Genomic DNA, 21421 nt, shown 5'->3' with positions numbered 1-21421 from the left:
CTGGCTAACCTACAGGGAATTTCTCCTTGCTCAGAAGTGCTAATCGAGATCACAACTTCTTTCTTTGGTTCTGCCTTTTTAAAATCAGATTTGTCTTTGAATGGAAGTCCACTGGAGATCCACAAACCTAAAATGATGTGAAATCTTGCAGATGATACTACCAGATAGTTCATAGGTTAAAACAGCTTACAGAATCTCATCGAACACTTAAAATCAGACCACTGCAAAGATTTCAACCAATGGCATTTTATTTCAGAAGTTTCTATGTATTACATAGGTATTAACTTCCTTTCTCTCATCACTCCTACCCCGTAAAAAAAAGACCAGAAAGATTTTCTTAAAAAACTTAACATAAAATCTGTTAGTTTCTCTAGTCTTAGGTTTTGAAAAACTTAAGTGATACTTTTCCTTTATGAAAATGCTGTTTGTTTGTCTGTTTAAGAATTCACAGCCTGTCTTTATGCTCACTACAGATTTCTCTTCCTTCCTGGGGAAAAAATGGTCAATGCTTCTGCTTCCTTTAATAAATTCATTTCTTGATTATTACACATTATCATTCTCCACTTGACATCTTCTTAGAAACTTGATTGTTGGATGTATTTTTCATTTGGCAAAAATCCAACGTGGCTTTGCGTGGGATGTCTAAGTGTCAGAAACAGCAGTGTTGATGTTCTGGTTTTGAGAGGGAAAATATATAGGAAGATGCAGACACGCCAGGAAGAACAAATGCAGGAGACTGGAATAGGGTGTGCAGAGTTCAGAAGGCTGACAGACACTACTTGGTTTTGAATTCTGTGGCCATCAGCCACCAAAGCCTACAGTGTAGGCCAGAATATAAATCTTTGCAGAAAGAAGTTTGGCTGGACACTGAGAAATGACCGAGTTTGCTTCATTTTCTTGCAAGTGCACGAGAGCAGACGCACACGTGCAGGAGCAGTGTGGGTGGTCCGCAGTGAGCAGCAAGCCGTGTGTAACCGTGCACAGGCATTTCTGCAAGTGCTCTGTCAGCCTAGATTCAGGGAGCCACAGACAGACATTTTCATCTCTAACTCACCCAAGACCCCAGGCCTCCTTGGCTCCATGATTTGCAAGGCCAAAATCAAAGTTCAGAGTTATTTGTCATTTTAGGTCATCGAGAAGCTGGTTTGCTGGGCCAACTCACAAGACCTGGTATGCCCCTCAGTGCGGCAAGACTACCCAGAAGGGTACGCCTTGATGATCTTCACATCGTCCACAGGGCGGTCCTGAGAGTTTGTTTCCACCATTCCTACTCGATTCACCATTCCTATACCCTGGCATACACGGCCAAAAATGGTGTGTTTGCCATCAAGCCACTGGGTAGGAGCTAGGGTCACAAAGAACTGACTGCCATTGGTATCTGGCCCTGCATTGGCCATTGCAAGAATTCCAGCCCCTGGTGGGAAAACGAAAGAGAAGAAAGAGTATGAATAACTCCGACAGCTCTAATCTGGAGCTGCTGCACCATTTTAGGGATGAAAAGTAGTCAGTCTTCATTCTGGCCTCTATCATCAACCACCCTACCCGGACCACCTCCCCTCAGGGCAGGCTCTCTGCCCTTGCAGAGAGCCCAACAACTACACCACCCTGACTACCTTACTTTGTCTTCACCTACTCCCACCCCCAACCCCACCTCCATCCATGACGATCTTCACTGATCACTGGACCATATTCCCCTAAAAAAAATCCATCAGGGTTTCCTGCTTCTTTGAGGAGGCTTTTGTTTTCCTATTGTTATTTTATAAGAGCAACATTCAACAAGTAGAGTCTACAACACTCAGACCAGCACTCTGATTCGTTCAGAGCTCTGAGAGAGGCGCCACTTTCGCTAATCCTCCAGGCTCTCTGTGGCGCCGCAGCTGGGCAGCTACATGGCACTGTGCCACCATGTCTGGCTTTCACCTTGAATCACAACCAAAAGAATGAACTTTTAAAATCTACTCTCCTGCTCTGACCAGTGTAGCTCAGTTGGTTGGGCATCATCCCGAAAAGCAAAAGGTCACAGATTTGATTCCCAGTCAGCAGCACATGCCTGGACTGTGGGTCTGGTCCCTGGTCAGGGCATGTACAAGAGGAAACCAATCAATGTTTCTCTCTCACATCAACATCCCCCCTCCCCTTTCTCCCGTCCTTCCCCTCTCTCTAAAAATAAATAACATCTTTAAAATCTACTCTCCCTTCCTACCCAGTCCAGCCAGATCATATACTTACCTGTGAATTTCAAGTCTGGATGAAGTTCATCTTCAAACTGCTTGCCATAGATAGATGCACCTCCTCGACCTGCCACATTAGAAGATGAGAAGCCAGTCAGCCAGTCCCACATTCAGGGTTAAAGGACTTTTCAGAGCACACGGAAGAAAAGGCAGTGAGTGCGCCACGCCCCCGGCTAGGTGTCTGCAACTACGCAGCCCAGCAGCGGAGTCGAGCACTGACTTTGGAAACCAAATCACTGGTTTCACTCAGGTAAGATGTGTCTTTTCAAAACAACACCAAGAGTGTTTTCTTACTTATTAAGGTAATACATGTTCACTGTCAAAAATACAGAAAACACAGAATGTTATCAAAAGAACATTAAAGGCCCCTGTAATCTAACCATCTACAGATAATCACCATTTATAGTTTGATGTGTTAAGAGGCTTCCTAACTTTTTAAACGTTTTTATGAGGACTGTAGATAGCAGTGCCACAAGCCCGCTCCTGCTGCCTATCACAGCGCTGCTAATCAGTCAGCACTCTTCCCTGCCGAGCTCAGACTTGCCCCTGGACCCCAACCAACCCAGAACTCTAGGCAGCCAGTTTTCATGGATCAGAGATGAAACCTATCTGCTGTCCTTACCCTAGATGAAGGAACATAAAACTCATTTAACTCAAAGACATCTAGCTCATGGAGAAACAGGGGCAGTGGTAAGTGGCAACGTGGCAGAAAGGAGAGGCAGTATATCATACGAATGTGAAGAAACACGGGTTGGGAGTGACCTGCTGGTGCCATCACCATCTCAGACGACTAGTATTACAGTACCACAAGAGCCTGGTGCAATGCTGGGCACCAGGTTTGGTTGTCAGAGCAGAAGGACTTTTGCTGTTGTATTTAGTCAGCCATATGCATTGCTGAAGTGCTTTGGTTTCTCCGAGTTGACCAGCCAAGACAAACTGCCTAGAACAAAGTGAACACTGGATTTACCAGCTTCCTCTGCCTGCCCTGCAGCCAGAAAACAGCCCGGCCGGCCACAGAGAGCTCAACCTCCTTTTATGTGGCCTGCTGTGCAAGCAGCAGGTTAAAACACCATGTCCATCCCCAGAGGCCTCCGGGCCTGGGCTGCAGTGTTTCCTTGGTAAAAAGTCCTTTGCTTTACCTTTTAGGATGCTCCCTGTGACAGGAAGCCTGTCACAGCCCCCGGCTCTTTGCAAAGAGGAATGGGGATGAATCCTAAAAGACTCAGAGGAAACCTCCCACCTGGCCCACTCTTATGCTTCTGGAAAATTACCGAACTACAAAACTATGTAAAAATCATTCCAAAAATTCTAACCTGCCAGTATACCTCCAAACAGCAATTATGTAACCAATCTGTTGCTCCCTCCAACTAAGAGGCAAGGCTCCCGACTGAGGTTTTGGTGTGTGTGGTGAGGGGGCGTGGGATGTCAGTAGAAAGATGAAGATGAAGAGAGGGCTGAAGATGAGAGAGGTCTCAGAGGGCTGTGGTGGCCAAACTGAGGTCAGGCCCTACACCCAGGCCTTGAGTGAAGAAGGGGAGGGGAGGTTAAGGTCCACACCATGAGCTGAGCCTTGGAAGTGTGATCCCTGCAAGCTGAGGGCTGCCAGAATGAAACCTCAAGGCCACTGAAACCCATCACATAAATGGCAACAGAAACAAGAAGAGAATTTCAGGAGGCACAGGTGAAGCCTGGGTGCTCAGCCACCAGAAGGAAAGGAGGCCCCTTTTTACACACTAGGCAGAGTCTGACCAAGTGCAACTACTTTGGGCATCTGCAGCACCACTTACTCATAATACACTATCTTTTCATAACCTAATTTGACTCAGTAGGGTTTGTAGCAAAATGTCAGCAAGACAAATGATTCCAATCAAAACATTCCTTTGGGCATGTGGAACAGAGGAGTGCTGGGAGGGGGGCAGAGAGTGCTAGAGAGGTCTCCAGTGCAGAGCAGCCTACACAGATGTCAATAACTACTTACGAAGCTGACAATTTGAAAGTGCTGCTGTCAAAAACTTGCAGTGTGCCTGGTCTAGCACAGACAGAACAGAGAGAGGCACATACCTGTTTCCAAAACTCTGTATTCTCAAAGTTCTTTTATCCTCCTGTCTTCTCCTTTAAGCATTTATTCAATGTATTTAATATTTCAGACATACATAAGATGAAAATAATATGACAAACAACTGTACACCTTCTCCTTAAGAAACACAGTGAGGCAAACCCATCACCGACCCCATGCACACACACCCTGCATCCCTCCCCAACCCCTCTTTCCCCAGAGTGAACCTGCTTCAAAGAATCACATTGCTTCTCAGGTACTCACTAATCTGACCAGGAGTTTGTCATTTCCATGCATTTTCTTTTTTTATTACATATTTATGCATCCCTAAAAAAATGTATTGTTGTTTTACATGTTTTCAGGTTTATATAAACGTGTTATACTCTGTGCATTCTTCTGCACTTGGCTTTTTTCTGTTCACCACTGTGAGAGTCATCCACTTTGTTCCTCGCAGCTTCCTTGAATGGAAAAAGAGAACAGTAGCACTTACGTCTCTTAGGACTGCTCTGAGAACTAAATGAGGTAATGCACGGAAACTGTGCAGTCAGGATATAACGTGAAGCAAACACAGTATCTGTGATGATGAACTTCCTTTAACCGAAATAACCTGAGCATTTTCCATGAGAAGCAACTGTGTGTTGTGATCCCAGGTTTATTTCAATCCTTCTGTCCTCAAACCTCCACCACTCCTCGCTGTGGATAACTTTCCTTCTTATCTCACTGAGAAAAAGGCAGAAGAGATCTTCCCATGTTCTTACCACCAAATCCACTTCCCTTCATATACTGTTACCCATTTACCTTCCTCCTCCATTACTAATACAGTATGAATAAACTGTCCTTATAACTGTCTTACCACCACGTGCTTAATGAATCCCATTAACCTTTAAGGAACTTTGCAACTATAATTTTCCCCTCTTCTCTAACAATTTTTCTTCCGAATGGATCATTCCAGCAGCATAAGAACACAGTATGCATATTTCCCACCCTAAAAAACAAAGCAACTCCAACTCCTACTATCTCCCTGTGTTTGTGCATTTCATTCACAGAAAAACTCCTCAAAAATGCTGTCAACATGGTGTCTCTGCTTGCTCTCCTGCCTCTTGAATGCTTTCCATTCAGACTTTTGTTTCCACCACTCCAACAAAAGTGCTTTTGTCAAGGTCATCGGTGACCCAGGTCATTAAACCCAATGGCCAATCCTCAGGCTTCACACCTTGCTTGATCCATAAGCAGCATCTGACAGCTGATGTCACCCTTCTTGAAAACCCAGCTTTACTGACAGCTCCTCATTCTCCTCTTCTTCCCGCTCTCCTTTCACAGGTGTCACACCTGCGTTGATGTGTGAAGACCTCCTCTTCCAGCCCCTCCCCCTTCGCCCTTGTATCATTCCCAGGTGTTACCCCAATAAAGCTCTTCAGTGTCTAACTCTGTTTTGGCATCACCCTCCCAGAGGACCAAACCCCACAGAACCACTATCGCCCTAGTCCAAACTCTAAGTTCTAGCTTTAAACCAATGAAAGCTCTCCACTGGTCTCTCTGCTTCCAGCGCTGCCTCTCCCTTTCCACACCAGCCTATTCTCCACCTGGAGGCCAGAGGGGTCCTTTTAAAACAAGTTACACTGTGGCAGTCCTCTGTCAAAATCCTCTGGTAACATTTCAGCACACTTAGGACAAAATCCAAAGTTTTCACAACAACTTACAAGACTCTCCACGATTTAGGACTCTGCTACCCTTCAAATCATCTCCTGCTGCTCTCCCCCTCACTCACCTGGCTCCAGCCACATTGTCCTCTGTGTGGTTTCTTGCCAAGCACACTCTGGTCTAAGGTCCCTAACTGCTGTCCCCTCTGGAGTGTCCTTGCCCCTGACAGTCTCAGGGCTGACTACTTCCCTTTATGTAGAATTCTGCTCAAATGCCACCTTATCAGAGAGGTCTTCCCTATGACACTATCCCAAATAGCACCTTGCTCACTCTCTGAGTGGTTCTCAACCAGGGGAGACTCTGCCCCTGACAATCGGACAATATGTGAAGACATCTTTGGTTGTCACACTGAGGAGTTCTACTGGCATCTAGAGAGTAAGGTCAGAGATGCAGCTAAACATCCTACAATGCGCAGGACGGCCCCTCACAGCAAAGAAATATTCAGCCCAAAATGTCCATGGTGTCAAGGTTGCAAATCCCCACTCTACCTCCATATACATTATTTCTTCCACGTCCTCTGCCATGACCTGGCAGCCCCTCATGTACCTACCTGGTCATTACCTGGTAGGTCGTTCTCTCACCAGAACAACAGCCCCACAGGAGCTTCCTTATTCACTGCCGTGTCCTCAGCTTTTAGAACAATGTCTGGACCACAGAAGGAGTCTAACAAACATTTGTTAAATCAACTAAAAACCAAAATTAATAATGACCACACTTTTTTGAGCTCCTACTATGTCAAGCCTGTCTAACCGTCTTATGATGATCAGCTCATTTGCTAATCCAAACACCCCCAGGAGGCACATATAGCCACACTCCTCACTCATGGATAAGAAGGCTCAGCAAGGTTACATAACTAGTCTACATTTAACAAGTGTTCCTACGAAGCCAAGATTCAACCCCAAGCCTACCAGGCCACAAACCCTGCTGTTCACCCCCACACTACACTACCTTGCCATATCCCACGGCTGGGTTAAATTTCCTCACATGGGTTTCTTTTCCCAGACTCAAGAGTTCCACGTGGTCCACAAATGATGCTAAATCAAATGTGAACTCCTGTTTGGGGCAGGGGGTGGGGGTCCTCCGTGACCTGGCCTTATCTAGCCCCCATGCTATCTCCTACTGCTCTGCACTCTGCCCCCAAATTCTCCTTTACTGTCCCCTAAACATGCGGTTCAGGGGCCTTAGAAACCATATGTTATGCATTTGACCCAGACATGGAGAGATGGTGCAGCCAGTCCAGCAGGTGAGCTGTGACACCTGGCTTGGCTGGCTCTCCTTCCACACCCTGCATGCCTGCCGCTTGTGTCTCCACTCTGTACTCATTCTTCTTCCCAAATCTGAAATGCCCTTCCCTGTCCTCCCAGGAGTTAAACTTCTACACTCCTTCAAGGCCTACCTCAGAATATGCTCCTTCCTATGTACTTCCTATGTACAGTACTCCCCTGTACTTTTTCTCTTATTATTAATCATTCCAATCTGTTATATAATACTCCATAGCATAGCACCACATATTTGCACACTGACTACATTACGACTTTCTAGATATTTCCTATAATGAATATCTTGTCTTCCTGGCAGTGCTAGGAGCTCTGCAAGGAAAAGAAAAATGCCTTGGCTTCTAGTGCTTAGGTACCCCTCACAGGCCCTTCGAATAGCACAAGATGCAAGGCAGACTCTGAGCAGATATTCATCAAATGAATAAAGTTAACAATGAGCTTGCTGCTCAACATGTTACATTTCAGGTGTCCCTGGGGCAAGAGGAGAGAGGAGATCAGAGCGAGGGTAACACACAGCATTGTGGAATGTAATTAACTACTGCAGTCATGGCAGCCAGTGAGCACTGCAAGGCTAAGGCAGAGCAGGAGAAGCCAAAGGAAGTGCTGGGTAGTATGTCTTGTCTTACAGGGAGGAATGGCGGTTCTTAAAAACAGATAAAAGACATCCAGAGGGCTAAGTAAAGTCAGCATAAAGTAAAAATTTAATAGAAGAAAATGATTTAAAATAAAGCAGGAAGTCAAAGGGTATTTGAATTGAGAAAACACCTGGGAAAAAAGTATCAGAAAGACTCTGGAAAGAATAAGTACATCAGACTGAGGGACAGCCGGGGACAGAAGTGGTATGCACACTGACTTGCTGAAGAGCCCAGGATGCCAAATGCTGCACACTGAGATGTTTCGCCAAGAATGTACTATATTACCTAATCAGCTAGCAGTTCATACTTGTGACCTGGGAGGACCTAACTCTGGTTTGTCTCCCACCACAGACCTGCCAGCAGGCTGAGCTCAATCATTCATTATACTTGAGATTGGATGCAATTATTTGCAGATCTTTTTCTAAAAGATTTCATTTATTTATTTTTAGAGAGAGGGGAAGGGAGAAAAAAAGGGAGGGAAAGAAACATCAATGTGTGGCTGCCTCTTGTGCACCCCCTACTGAGGACCTGGCCCATAACCCAGGCATGTGCCCTGACTGGGAATAGAACCAGTGACCCTTTGGTTCACAGGCTAGCACTCAATCCACTGAGCCACACTGGCCAGGGCTGGAAATCTTCTGAGGGATTCAATTTCATCACAATTACAACAAGGAAATGTGATGATATAAAGGATTCAGAACAACTACAGAAATACAGGTTAACTCTGGCATGAGCAACTCACATGTGAATAGCTTTCATTTCTTTTACCCTAATCATTGACTCTTTCAGTTCACTGGAGTTATGAATTAAAATTTTATCTCATAGTGACAATGAAAGAGAGGAAGATGACAGGAAAAAAACACATCGAAGTGCTGGCAGGACACTTTCAGATAAAGAATGTGGACTCTTCCTCTCCCAATACCTGATGAAGCAAACACCAAATAAAAAGAACAAATTTAAAAAGCAAAAACTGCCCTGGCTTGTGTAGCTCAGTGGATTGAGCGCGGGCCTGCGAACCAAACAACCGTGGTTGACTCCCAGTCAGGGCACATGCCTGGGTTGCAGGCCAGTTCCCAGCAGGGGACACACAACAGGCAACCATACTTTGATATTTCTCTCTCTCTCTCCTTCCCTTCTCCTCTAAAGATTAATAAAATCTTAAAAAAAAAAAGTGTTTAAAAAAGCAAAAACTTCACCAGCATCAACCAAATAAGAAAAAGTAAACAAACTTTACTCCAAGAATTCTGAAGAGTCAACCAGGAAAGAAACAAAAGTTTTCTCTGCTTGTACTCCCTAAAAGTTAGAACCAGGAAAGGAGGAGTCACCCATAGAATACTCACAAGTACCCTCCAATTTTAAGAAGCCATCAGAGGAAGTGGGTGAGTCATCCTGAAAAAGTGAAGGAGAGGTCTGCATATACCACAGGGGCTCAGGAGTGGCAGGGTGGGCTCTGGGCACTGACCGCCATGGGGGCAGGGGGAGTGCTGGGTTCCTGGGCCACCCCAGGAACTCAGTCTGGGAGAAAAGATAATCCAAAAAGGACTTAGTGGCTGTCTCAAGCTACTGATACTTTAATAAAGATAAGAATCCAATAAAATAGGTTCAAAGACAAGATAATAAATCAACAGAATAAAGCAAAAAGATTACAGAGCTAAGGAAAAAGATTTAGAACCAAATGACATTAATATGGCACTAATAAATAAATCAGAGCCGTAGAGAACAGAATAGACATGACTAAAAATTGAATAAGGGACAGAATGTCTGAAATTACTTTAGTAGATGCAGGAAAACTGGAAAACATCATCTCAAGATACTCAAAAGAAATATGATATGGAAGGCAAGGTGATGAAACAAAGAATTAGTCTCCTGTAATAGAAAATCTAGTAAGTATAACAGAAAATATTCAAAATGCAAATAAAAAAATTTTGCCTGAATTAAAGGAAGAAGTCGATCTGATCTCAGTATTCTCCAAAGCCATGCTCAAAATCAGAAGGTGATGGACAAGAACTGTCTAAAAAGATCTGAGGAAATGAGAGTACCCCAAGAATAGCATTCCCGATCATGGTCTTTTTTCAAATACAAGGGCAACAGCAGAAATTCTCAAACATGATTGAGTTCAAAACTATGACAGCCTCCAGCCTTTGCACTAAAAACCACCCGGAAAGCAATTCTGCCCTCTAGCACTTGTGAATGGAAAAGCCTGGAGGTGAGCACCGAACCTCTGAAATGCAGAACCCACATTGTCGCTGAAGGAATCACGGTGCAGCATGGAAAATGCCATACACCCTGACAAGGGAAACTGTAACTAACAACGAAAACTGGGAGTGAGTAAAGGAGGGTGAGTGTGAGATCACTGGAAATACATAAATTGGCCTCTGTTCCCAATTCTTGGCACAGGGCTACTAAAACCCTTGGAAATTCCTAAGTGATAAGAGCACCAGGAGCATCTTTTGTTCTAATGAGGAGACTCTGGGTAGGTTCCTGGATGGCTCCTCGATGGGGACTGGTCACAAGAAAGACGAAGCCATGACTAGAGGCCTGGAGTTCCCAGCAGCCCCCAGGAACCACCGCCACTTCTTCAGAGTTCATAACTGACCATGCCTCCACAAGGAACCTCCATGAAATCCCAACAGAACCAGGTCTGGAGAGTGTCCGGGTGGGTGAACACGCCTATACCAGGAAAGTGACACACTGCACCTCTAAGGGACAGACTCTCTGGCACACCAAGACCTCTCCCTCTGCCTCTCTCCATCAGCATCCTTTACCATCCTTCAACAAATGCAAATATAGGTGTTTCTCCGAGTTCTGTGAGCCACTCTGGCAAAGTAATCAAACCCCAGAAGGGGGTTGTTGGAACCTTCTCTGGGAACCTACAGCCAGTTGGTCAGAAGCACAGACACTCGTACCTGTGTGTGTCTGTGTGTCTGCGTGTGTCAGGGGGGCAGTCTCATCTCCAAGTGAAATTGTAGGGCACCTAACTGGTATCACAGAGAATTGCTTGCTGTGGGATAAAACCTCCTTACGTTTGGTGACCACTGGCAGAGTGAAGTGCTCTGTGTAACTATGTCTAAGTAAAGGAGAAGCACAGGAGGGAAGAACTGGATTTTCCCCAACACAGGAAGTAGGCAAAACCGAGTTTTTTCTAAACAATAGGGAGGGGTAGAAATTAAAATACTAATTGCCTCATCTCTCATAGCAGGAAGCCAATATTTTTGTTAAGTATATACAAAGTTAAATATAATACTTTATGTTTAAAAAGCAGTATCATGCAGGACACAGCCTATTCTTTTTGTTCTATTCTATTCTAAATTACTTCCACTTAGTTGTTCATCCATCCCTTTAACTAGGTATCTGAAAAGAAAGTCTCTAGAAGAATGGCCACCAAGAGTTAACACTGACCATTTCTGAGAGGTGGGATAACTGGGGGAATAATTAATGGTGGTCAGGGAGGTATACTTATGAGTGATTTTTGGTTTTTTTCTACTTTCCTATATATCTAGATTTTGAAATTTGTCCATGTATGTTGAAAAATTGAATGCCTATGGTCATAAAGGATAAATGAAGGACAACTGAGAATGATAAAGAAAAATGAGACTGAGAAAAGACTCTCCCACAGAGAGACGCAAACTATTTAAAGGCAGAAGAGCAGGAACAGGAATTAGCAGACAGAAAATGCAGACTGAGAAGTAATGGCCCTTAAAACTAATAAATGTTATTAGCATTTCAGTAATAAATCTAAATCCCATCTAAATGATAACTCCCAAATTCATACCTCTATCCCAGACCTTTCCATGAACTCCCGCATTTATATTCCATTATTTATTCAACATCTCTACCTGAAGACCTGACAAGTATTTCAAACATAATGTGTCCAAAACCAAAACCAAATTCTTCTTAATCTCTCCCCTCCAAACACACTCCTCTCTTACCTTTCCCCACTTCACTAAATTCAAGTCAAAAACTTGGAAGTCATCCTTCATCATCTCTTTCTCTCACACACTTACCCACCCAATCCAATCTCAGCAAATCCCATTGGCTCTATTTCTAACAAAACATAACCTCAGTCCCGTGACTTCTTGCCACCTTCTCTACTATCGGCCTTGTCCAGCCACATGGGTCTAGCCTGGATGACTAGAGCAGCCTCTAACAGGTTCCCAGCTCTCACTCTTACCACTCTATCTGCTCTCTAAACAACAAGCAGAGTGAGATTTTTAAAGTGTACATCAGATCATGTCACTCCTTTGCTCAAAACTTTCTAATGGCTCCCATCTTATTCAGAATAAAACACACAATCTTTACCACGCCCTACAAGCTCCCACATGATCTACATGGGCTCCTGCCTTACAGCCTCTGCACCTGTTCTTTCCTTCAGCCATAAGGTTCATTTGCTCGCTTCTTTCTGATCTCTGCTCCATTAATAACACCTACTCAGAGAGGACTTCCCTGACCTTTCCATTAAAATAGCACCCACACATCCTTTTCCTGCTTTATTGGGAGCAGGAAGTTTTTTTTCTCTTTGTTCATGGCTGTATCCAAGAGCTTAGAAAAGTATCTGACCCAAAGCAGGTGCTCAATATTTGTTAAATGAATGAATTAATCAAAGAACCCGGTATTCTATTTCTCTCACAACACTGCAAATGTCTTTCTTTACTTCTGATTCTCAGACTACTCTATATATTTCTATAATTCAGGCAGATATTACTTGCTCTTAGCAAGCAATACATGGAAGTTATGAGAAACTCTACAAAGCCCAAGAGTCGAGATTAGTTTCTGGTCAATCTCCCATGTGTGTGTTTGCGGGGAGGTGTGCATCAGTGAAGGCAGGAACAGTCACCAGAATCATGAACACGAGTCCCTGATGCGTGGAAGACAGCCCCGGCTGCCATACATCAGTTACAACAGAATGAAGCTTCAGAAACTAATGTTGGCTCAACTGTACCTGTCCCTGTTGGGTCACCTCCCTGGATCATGAAGTCTTTGATGATTCTGTGGAATTTGGTGCCATTGTAGTAACCTCGACGAGACAACTCGGCAAAATTCTTACAGGTCTTTGGAGCGTGCTTCCAGTACAGCTCCAGCACAATGGCCCCCATGCTGCAGGAGGGAGAGGGCGGGAGAGCGCCGGTCAGGAACAAGGTCACAGGAGACGGAATGACATGAGACCTCCAGGACTCTTCATTTTCAAGCTTGTATGTCATGCAATTGTGATACACATCAGATTTCATGCTCAGCAAGCAGAGCAACATAAGGTAAATAGCATAAACATAGTCCTCTTTTCTGTAAAACATACAGGGGCTTCTGGTATTTCTTTTAAGCAACATAACTGTGGACAACTAAAAATTTTAACTGTATACATTAAAAAAAATCACTGATCATCGAAAACTAATATAACCAACCCCTAAACTAGGAGAAACAAATCTTACGCTTAATTTGTAATTTTTTTAAAGAAAGACATTAAAATATCAGGAATTCAAATTTATCTACATATGTGAGTAAGTTTCTGGGTGGGGGTGGAAACTGGGTAAATAGAAGACAGGAAGGTTTTCAATGAATATCTTTTTAAACCACATAAATATATTACCTGTCATAAAAATTGGTTAATGGAAAAGATAGTTTGTGTGTATCTAGGAAGGGCCGCAACAAAGACAAAACCTGATTACTTCAAACCTTCGTACCTACCCAAAGCCATGAGTAGTACTGCTAAGGAAAAGGAAGAAGGAAAACATGTAGATGTCTTCCCCTCCCCATCACTCACCTAGACTTTAAACTTCAAGAAAGTGAGAACTGAGTCAACTCTGTATAGGCTGAATACCCAGTGCCAAGCACAGTGCAAGTAAACACTATAAATACTATAGATAGGTTCTTGGACACTGACTTCTAGGGAAACAACGTATAGTGAAACCAATTTTACCACAGGCTAACGGTTTGAACAAGAGTTCAGTTCCTGCGGCATACTTCTGGCCATAAAAACATCACCAAACTTCTAAAGAAAGACCCCAAACGCTTCTAATATTTTACATTGAAACAAATGTGAACTATACATCCTCTTAAGACTAATAAAGACAAGTTAAGACAATTAATTTCCAATCTGCTCGTTCCAGTTCAGGTTCTGGGGTGGCTGGAGCCTTACCCCAGCAGCTCAGGGAGAAAGGCAGGAATGGAGCCTCGACAGGTCACCCTTCCATCCTGGGCACAGTCAAACACACACACTCATTCAGACTGGGGTGATTTAGACACGCTAATTCACCTCATATGAAGGTCTGTGGGATGTAGGAGGAGAGCAGAGTACCTGGAGAAAACCCGTGCAGACATGGGGAGGACATGCGAACTCCAAAGATAGTGGCCCTGGGTAGGAATCTTTTTTTTTTCTTTCTCATTGTTGAAACAAAACTTTATTCAAGGACCTACTGTATATGTGGTATTTGCCAGGACATAGCTTTCTATTGGCAATTCATCCTTCACATTACTAATACGCAACACAGATGAACAATTACTCTGTGCAAGGCATGGTTCCAGGTGCTTTTCCCTTCGTGGAGCTCACATTCTGGGGGGTACTGGTAAAAATAGAGTTAGTACCTTTAGAATATCAACCAGAAAGCACCTGTACAAATTTAAAATGTGCATACTTTTTGACAGCAGTTTCAATGTCTAAGTATCTATTCTATAGAAAAACTTACTAAAGTGCTTGAGAATACAATGTGTGCAAGGATGTTCATTCCAATTACGTATCATAACAAAAAACAAGAAGTAAACTGATGCCCTTCAAAGAGGGAATGACTAAAATGTGAAATATCCATGTTATGGAAGGCTGTGTATATTAGTGAATGAAAGAAAATTATAGGAAAAAACAGAGATACAGTGTGATCATATGATCTTATGTTTGTTTAAAAAAAAAACAGAGCATAGCCTTGACTAGCATGGCTCAGCTGGTTGAGCAACATCCCAGAGTGAAATGTTGCTGGTGCGATTCCTGGTCAGGGCACATGCCTGGGTTGTGTGTTCAGTCCAAAGTTGGAATGTGTACAAGAGACAACAGATCGGTATTTCTCTCACACATGGATGTTTCTTTCCCTCTCTTGCTCTCTCCCTACCCCTCTCTCTAAAAATAAATTAAGTTAAAAAGTAAAAAATAGAACATAAAAAATGTTTGTATGTACATAGAAAAAGACCTGGAAGATAATTCAACAAACTACTAAATGTGTTTTTACAGGAGAATGGCTTTCAGTGCTTATTCTATAAACATCTATACTTCTTGGATATAAATTTCAACTTATTTTGTAGTTTAAAAAAATGTTACCAGGTGAGTTCAGAAATTACTTTCACGTTGGTGGTAGAATTTTGCCACATAAGAAGGTGGCAAAATGGTCTGGGAGCAAAAGCAGCATCTGGGAGAACTGTGCTGTGGTGGAATGCAGCGCAGGCAAGAACTAAAAGAAGGCAGAGATGGTGGCTGGACCCTGGCTGCTCATGGGGGAATGGTACTCAGGTAAGAAAAGGCCAAATGAAGAAAGTCACTTGAATGTCAGACTACAAAGTTTTAGTTTTAAAGTGCTGTCGAAGTAAGAAGTTACTTAATTTGTCCTACTTTGGAAAGATAATTTGGAACTTTTTCCCAAGAGGAAATTAAATGAATGAGGCTAAGGAAACTAGGACATGAGGCAGACATAACAGGCTCCAAATAAGGTTCCCCTACTTACCATGTGGCTTTGGTCGAGCCATTTAATCTGTAAGTTTTGACATTTCGCTGCTAAAATTGGAGGAAAGTGGAATAATACATACATAATTTGAGTTGTTAGAAGCATTAAACTAAATCCTTGCGATGTGATGCTGGTTGGTGCTCAGTTGTATCACTTTTGATAGTGGGGGAAATGTGTTTCTTCCTGTGTTCTAACAATTTGTTTATAAACTATAGTACTTACGACGTTACAACTGTACTACTTATCACGTTGCTATTTCTACAGCTCTCTCCTTCACTATATCATAAACTCCTAAAGGGTGGCTGTGTGTTTTATCCACCTCTGTATCCTCAAGTGCCAGATCCTACGTCCCCAGCCAGAAAGTATGGATGAACCGAGGGGCGGGAGCACAATAATCAGGCAGTTGTCGCTAAGGCCTCAGCACGAGTCGGTGCTGAGCTCGCTCGGATGCTGGCGGTGACGGTCCACACTCAGCTTTCACGGCCGCCGCTCCAAGGTTCTCCACGAGGCAGGAGAGCCCACCGGGAACCCAGCCCCGCGGTGAAGCCCGGGCTCCGCGTCGCCCCCGCCAGCGCAGCCGTAGAGGCCCGACTCCCCCTTACCTGGTCTCCAAATATACGTTGGGCGGTTGCCAGGAGTCCGGGGGAATTGCCGCCATAACGGAGCCGGCGGAATCTTTCTCAAGCAATTACTACTTCCGGCGTCGATTCGCTGGGGACCCGTCTGTGCAGCGCACACTTCCGGTCCCCTCCGTTTCACCCTTGCGCTACCAAGATTTGGGGAATTGAGAAAAGAAAAAGGAAAGACCCCCACCTCCACGGTTGGGAAGCTGGGGTGCACGGCGAAAACAGACTGGTCGCAAGGACGCAGAAAAATGCAAGCCGCCTTCGAGGTGGTCTCTGTGAGGAGCCAACGCGCCTCTCTCCGGACGCCTGATTGGTTCGTTTGGGCATGGAAGGCGGGAAAAACCAGCAAATATACACTCCGATTGGAGTCCCGTCCTAACTTTCAATTCTAAGAATTTCTTAGTCCCATAAGTCAGGGACCTTTAGGAGAGGAAGAGAATGAAAGGGAGTAGATAGGAGAGTTACCAGGAACTAGCTTTGACAAGGCTCTGTACAATTTACCTAGCACCCGCACTTTATTATCTTATCTACTGTAAAAGTAAATTTTGTTAGTCTCATTTTTTTTGCTTAGAATGAACTTTTTTTTTTGGTTAGAAAACATCGAATATAATCATGAGGTTCTTCTGTAAAATTTCCCAGTTGGTGTTTAATGGTGTGTTAAGTCCTGCATTGTGAAGGAACCTTGACACTGACGCGGCTGTGCGGTCTACCTGCTTCCTGCAGTGGGCACAACCTAGAAGGCTGTCCCAGTCGCGGAGCACTGGGAGTGAGCCCTGGGTGTGGAGGGGCGGGTTCTGGATCATGAGTCTTTGGGCACGTGGGGCCTGGCGATTTCTCCCCAGCTGTCTCCTATGTGGAGTTCGCGGTCGAGCACCTCAGTGTTAGGTCCGGCCGTCTGGGTGATCACTTCCAAAACTGCTGGGTCTATTTTACATCCCTGGCGTACTCCGGGGTCGTTTCTTAAAGCCATGAATGACCGCACATAAGGAACCTCGGTCCTCTTGCCCTGTTGGCGGCAGAAGAGGTCTATTTGAAGGGTAGTATTATAATTTAGATTGCCGTTTTCTGGCCAGACTTCCTGGTCTCCTGACTTGTAGTGCAGCCAGGCAGTGTTACTAAAGAAGGCTCATCTTTTTCATTTTAGGGTTTGGAGTCAAACTTGTCCTAATTCTTAAGGATGCATCATCCATGGGCAAGTCCTGAGTTTTGTTTTCCCATCAGGGTAGTGATACGAATCACTGCACCAAAAAAATGTCACCGGATCACTGGTGGTGTTCTGTAGACCTTGGTTCTTCTCTTCTCCTAGTAAGGAATTCAGTCAAGAGACACACGTTGCCCAAAGCAAGCAAGTTTGTTTATTAGAAAGGAGGAGAGTACACCTGGGAGGTTTCAAAGCAGGTGACTCAGAGCAAACTGAGTGCCTGTTCTCATTTTTCAGACGTGAAAACTCAGCAGTTAGATGACTTGTTTATTTGTTCATAGATATATAACAAATCCAAATCTTCAAACTTCAAAAGCCGAGATGCTAGGGAGAAAGGAAATGATCTGGAGGAAAATGAGAGTTAAGGAAAAGGAGTGAAGAATAAACAGCCACTGCCTCCTCACTATGTAAGCTGTTTTATAACAACATCTCTCAGCCTCATTCCACGTTCGGCTTGAATGCTCCCAGTTTGCAAACTGTTTTTGTTGTTCTTCGGGTTTGTTTGCACAATAAACTTTTGCTAATTATTCCAGTAATCCAGTGGTTTTACTTCCACTATTTCTGAACTTTTGACAACACTTAATCTTCAAAACCCCATGAGGTAAATATTATTCCCTTTTTACTTTGAGGAAACAGTTAATAATTTGCTCAAAGTACCACCGCTGTGAGCCTGTGCTTCAAGCACAGCTCAATCCTAGTTTCCTTCATCATCCAGTGGGAATAAGCTCAAATAGGTTGTGAAGGTCAAACCAGACAGCAAGTTCCTTTGAGAAAGGAACTGGGCCTCCCGCATCTCTTGCCCTCCTCACAGAGTACTGAGCATAAGGTGCTGAGGGTTCGTTGAAAGAATAGTGGACATAAAATGATGTTTTAAACTGATGAGTGCTGTGCTAAGGTAAGATGTGATTAATATCACACCTCCCACAGGCTTGTGTTCATGCCTTCTTTGTAAGCTTTGAGCTGGAAGGAAAAGTCTTTATCATTGGTTGTGTCTGTTGTTATTTGAGTTGCTTTTTTTCTGGATATTTTGTAGTTTCTTACTGTGTATTTTGGGAGGCTTAGGGCACAGTGAAGATACTTCAGAGTTTTACTGAAGAATAAGACAGTGGGCCCCAGTCGGGTAGCTCAGCTGCTTAGAGCATGGTCCCAATACGCCAAAGATGCAGGTTTGATCCCTGGTCACAGCACATACAAGAGTCAACCAGTGAATGAATAAATGAGTGGAACAACAAATCAGTGTTTCTCTCTCTCTCTCTCTCAAATCAGTAAATAATTTTTTTTAAAAAAGAGAATAAGGCAATGTCTTACTGTCTTACTCCAAAATCCTTCCTCAAGAGGCTCAACATTTGTTGATCTTTTTGTCCCCAAGAGAACATTGGGTGTCAGTGACTTCAGGAAGGAGTTGGCAAAGAGGCCTAGATTCCCTTTCTTAGTAATAACTAACAGTTCACATTAAATTAGAGTGATTTGTATTTACTTTATTTACCCTGTATCTAAGCTTACTGTATCATCTGAATAAATTTTATTAAAAAAAATTAAAACTCTTACAGAAGCATCATTTTTCAGGTTGGAAACCTTAAGATCATCCTTTCTCTCCAATTCCTCTAAGGGATGCATCATCAAGACCTGTTCAATTCTTATTCCAAAGATCCCCAGAATGTATCCCTTCCTTCTGTTTCAGACCCTTAACACCAGGATTATTTCAGAACCCCCCCGGCTGGATTCCTCGTCTCTGGATTTTCCCCACTAATCCATCCTATACACATACAGCAGCAAAAGCCTTCCTCCTGAAATTTCTTGTAGTATGTTGCTTTGCCATGAAATGTTAGGTAGTTTCCCTTTGCCTATTGAAATAAAGTCCCAAGCCACTTGACTTGGGCTTAAAGGCCCTTACTGACTCTCCTGCCTGATTTCCTACTATTTTATCCATGTTTAAATGTGCCACCAACGTTCCCACTCCTGGGCCTCTGTCAAGGCTGTTCTCTTTATTTGCAATGCTTCCCAAACCTCACCCATGCCTTAGTCCCAGCTCCTTCAGAAAAACCTCTATTTTCCCCGTCTACAGTAGGCTTTCTTCCCTTCTCTCTTCTTGGTCTTTAATTTGGTACCACCTTCCATTGGTGTCTAACTGCTTGTGTCAGATTCTCTTCTCTCCAAATACAATGTTAAGAGCCCACATTAGGGACCATGGACTAGTTTACTTCAGCTCAACATACACACAGGGCCTTTTCCAGACAAGCACAGAGAGTCTCCAATGGCTGAGAGGAGTGAAGACACCAACCCACAAACAAGCAGTTCTGTTACACAGGGTGCTATTACCTGGGAACCTTATCAATTGCTTTTCTAAATGAGATTTACCCATCATTTCTTTCCTTATCCTCTCCCCCAAACAAGTTCCTCCTCCTATGTCTCAAATCACTATTGTCCTATTCATCAGATGCCACTTTAAATTTTTTATTTATTTATTTATATTTAGAGACGGGAAGGGAGGAAGAAAGAGAGTAAGAGAAACATCGATGTGGGAGAGAAACATTGATCAGTTGCCTCTCACATGCCCCCCTGGGACAGGCCAGCGACCCAGGCATGTGTGTAACTGGGAATCAAACTGGTGACCTTTCACTCTGCCAGATGATGCCCAACCCACTGAGCCACACCAGCCAGGGCCACCGGACTCCTTACACTCCCTCAGCCACAACCCTACACACATTATAGGTTACCAAGAACTTACATACTCATGATCTGTTCTTAGTCTACACCAACCAGGTTTTAAGTGGAAGGCTCTGAGTAACAGGAGGAAGCAATCAGCTTCCGAGCCTACCAGGATTTCTTCTGTTCTAGAACCCACGCCTTTCTCCTGCTATCTTCTAAGCTTTTTCTCCTACCTGGCAGCCTTTCTGAGCTGTTTTTCCTGGGAAATGTTTCTTAAGTAAATTCTCATCCATCATTTTACCTAGATCATCAAAGTTGTTTTTCCCTTGAACTTTCCAATGTTAATTTTTCCTTTTCCAATCTAGCCTTTCTCCTCCACCGGATGTGTATGTCCATAGCAGAGCTCTGATCATGTCACACCCTTGCTCAAAAACCTGCAGTGGATCCCCATTGCCCACAGATTAAAGTCCTAACATTCGAGACCTTCCTGGCTGTGCAGACGTGATCTTTAAACATCGTTTTTTCTTCTATGAGTAGCCTCGGCCTCAGCTAGATAGATTAACATGCCAGGTTCCAAAAATGTGCCTGAAATGTTCATTTTCACGCTCCAATGTCCGATTCCTTACTGGCCATCTCCAAGCTCACTTTCTCCTTTAATCTTGTCCTGGCACACCTACCAGCCACCAGGCACTGAAGAAGATAGAGATGGGTCATGTGCACTGTGCTCAGCCCCAGAGGAACTCATGTTCTAGGAGAGAAAGACAATTAAACTCACAGCTACAGGAGAGTGACATGAGAGCTGTAATAAGGAAGCACATTGTGCTCTGGTTGTTTCAGAGCTGGCTCTAGGTGGTCAGAGATCTCTCTGGGAGTGATAACCTCAGCTGAGATCTGGCAAATGTTGAAGCCAGGAGAGATTTCTTTGAAGATCTGGAAAATTATAAAAAGCCTGGGAAGTCAAAAATTTCTTTGGCTGTCCTAGAGTTGAGTGTAAGGGAATCATAAAGGATCTTGGACCTTGATTCTGAGGGCAACAGGGACTCGTGAAATGACAGAATCAGATTTGTAGATTGGAAGCGTCGCTCAGGTGATAGGAAGGGCCAGAAAGACATGGGCTTTTTAGGGTATCCAGAGTCCCCAGAGCACTTTTTTTAAAGTGAAAATTTAAACTGAAGTATAACACACATCCAGAAAGGTGGACAGGTACTAAGTGTCACAGTTCAATTAATTATTACAAAATAAATCCACCTGTGCAACCATATCAAAACAAGAAAAAAAGTGTTCCAGCTCCACAGAAGCACCCCCATCAATCAGTGCTTCTCCCCACTCCCCAGAGGTAACTACTTTC

General features: G+C 43.8%; 1 protein-coding gene across 1 annotated transcript; it reads right to left on the bottom strand.

Moving 5' to 3' along the window:
• Positions 1–226: 226 nt before the first annotated feature.
• Positions 227–16357, bottom strand: PPIL1 (peptidylprolyl isomerase like 1). The gene is made up of 4 exons (XM_037146225.2): positions 16200–16357; positions 12840–12994; positions 2230–2298; positions 227–1414 (listed from the first exon to the last, which is right to left on the bottom strand). Exons 1-4 carry the CDS (start codon positions 16253–16255, stop codon positions 1194–1196), a joined length of 501 nt encoding a protein of 166 aa, XP_037002120.2. The 5' UTR covers positions 16256–16357; the 3' UTR covers positions 227–1193.
• Positions 16358–21421: the final 5064 nt, after the last annotated feature.

Source organism: Artibeus jamaicensis, unplaced genomic scaffold (genome assembly GCF_021234435.1).
Source record: "Artibeus jamaicensis isolate MK-2021 breed Jamaican fruit bat unplaced genomic scaffold, CSHL_Jam_final contig_1803, whole genome shotgun sequence".
In the NCBI taxonomy this organism is placed as follows: Eukaryota; Metazoa; Chordata; class Mammalia; order Chiroptera; family Phyllostomidae; genus Artibeus; species Artibeus jamaicensis.
This window is presented reverse-complemented; position numbering and strand designations above follow the sequence as displayed.

Excerpts from the sequence above, each read along its gene's own strand:
- PPIL1 (XM_037146225.2), bottom strand. The coding sequence starts at position 16,255 with ATGGCGGCAATTCCCCCGGACTCCTGGCAACCGCCCAACGTATATTTG. Across the intron at positions 2,299-12,839 it reads AGGTGACCCAACAGGGACAG|GTCGAGGAGGTGCATCTATC; the intron begins GTACAGTTGAGC and ends CTAATGTGGCAG. Across the intron at positions 1,415-2,229 it reads TCCAGACTTGAAATTCACAG|GGGCTGGAATTCTTGCAATG; the intron begins GTAAGTATATGA and ends TTTTCCCACCAG.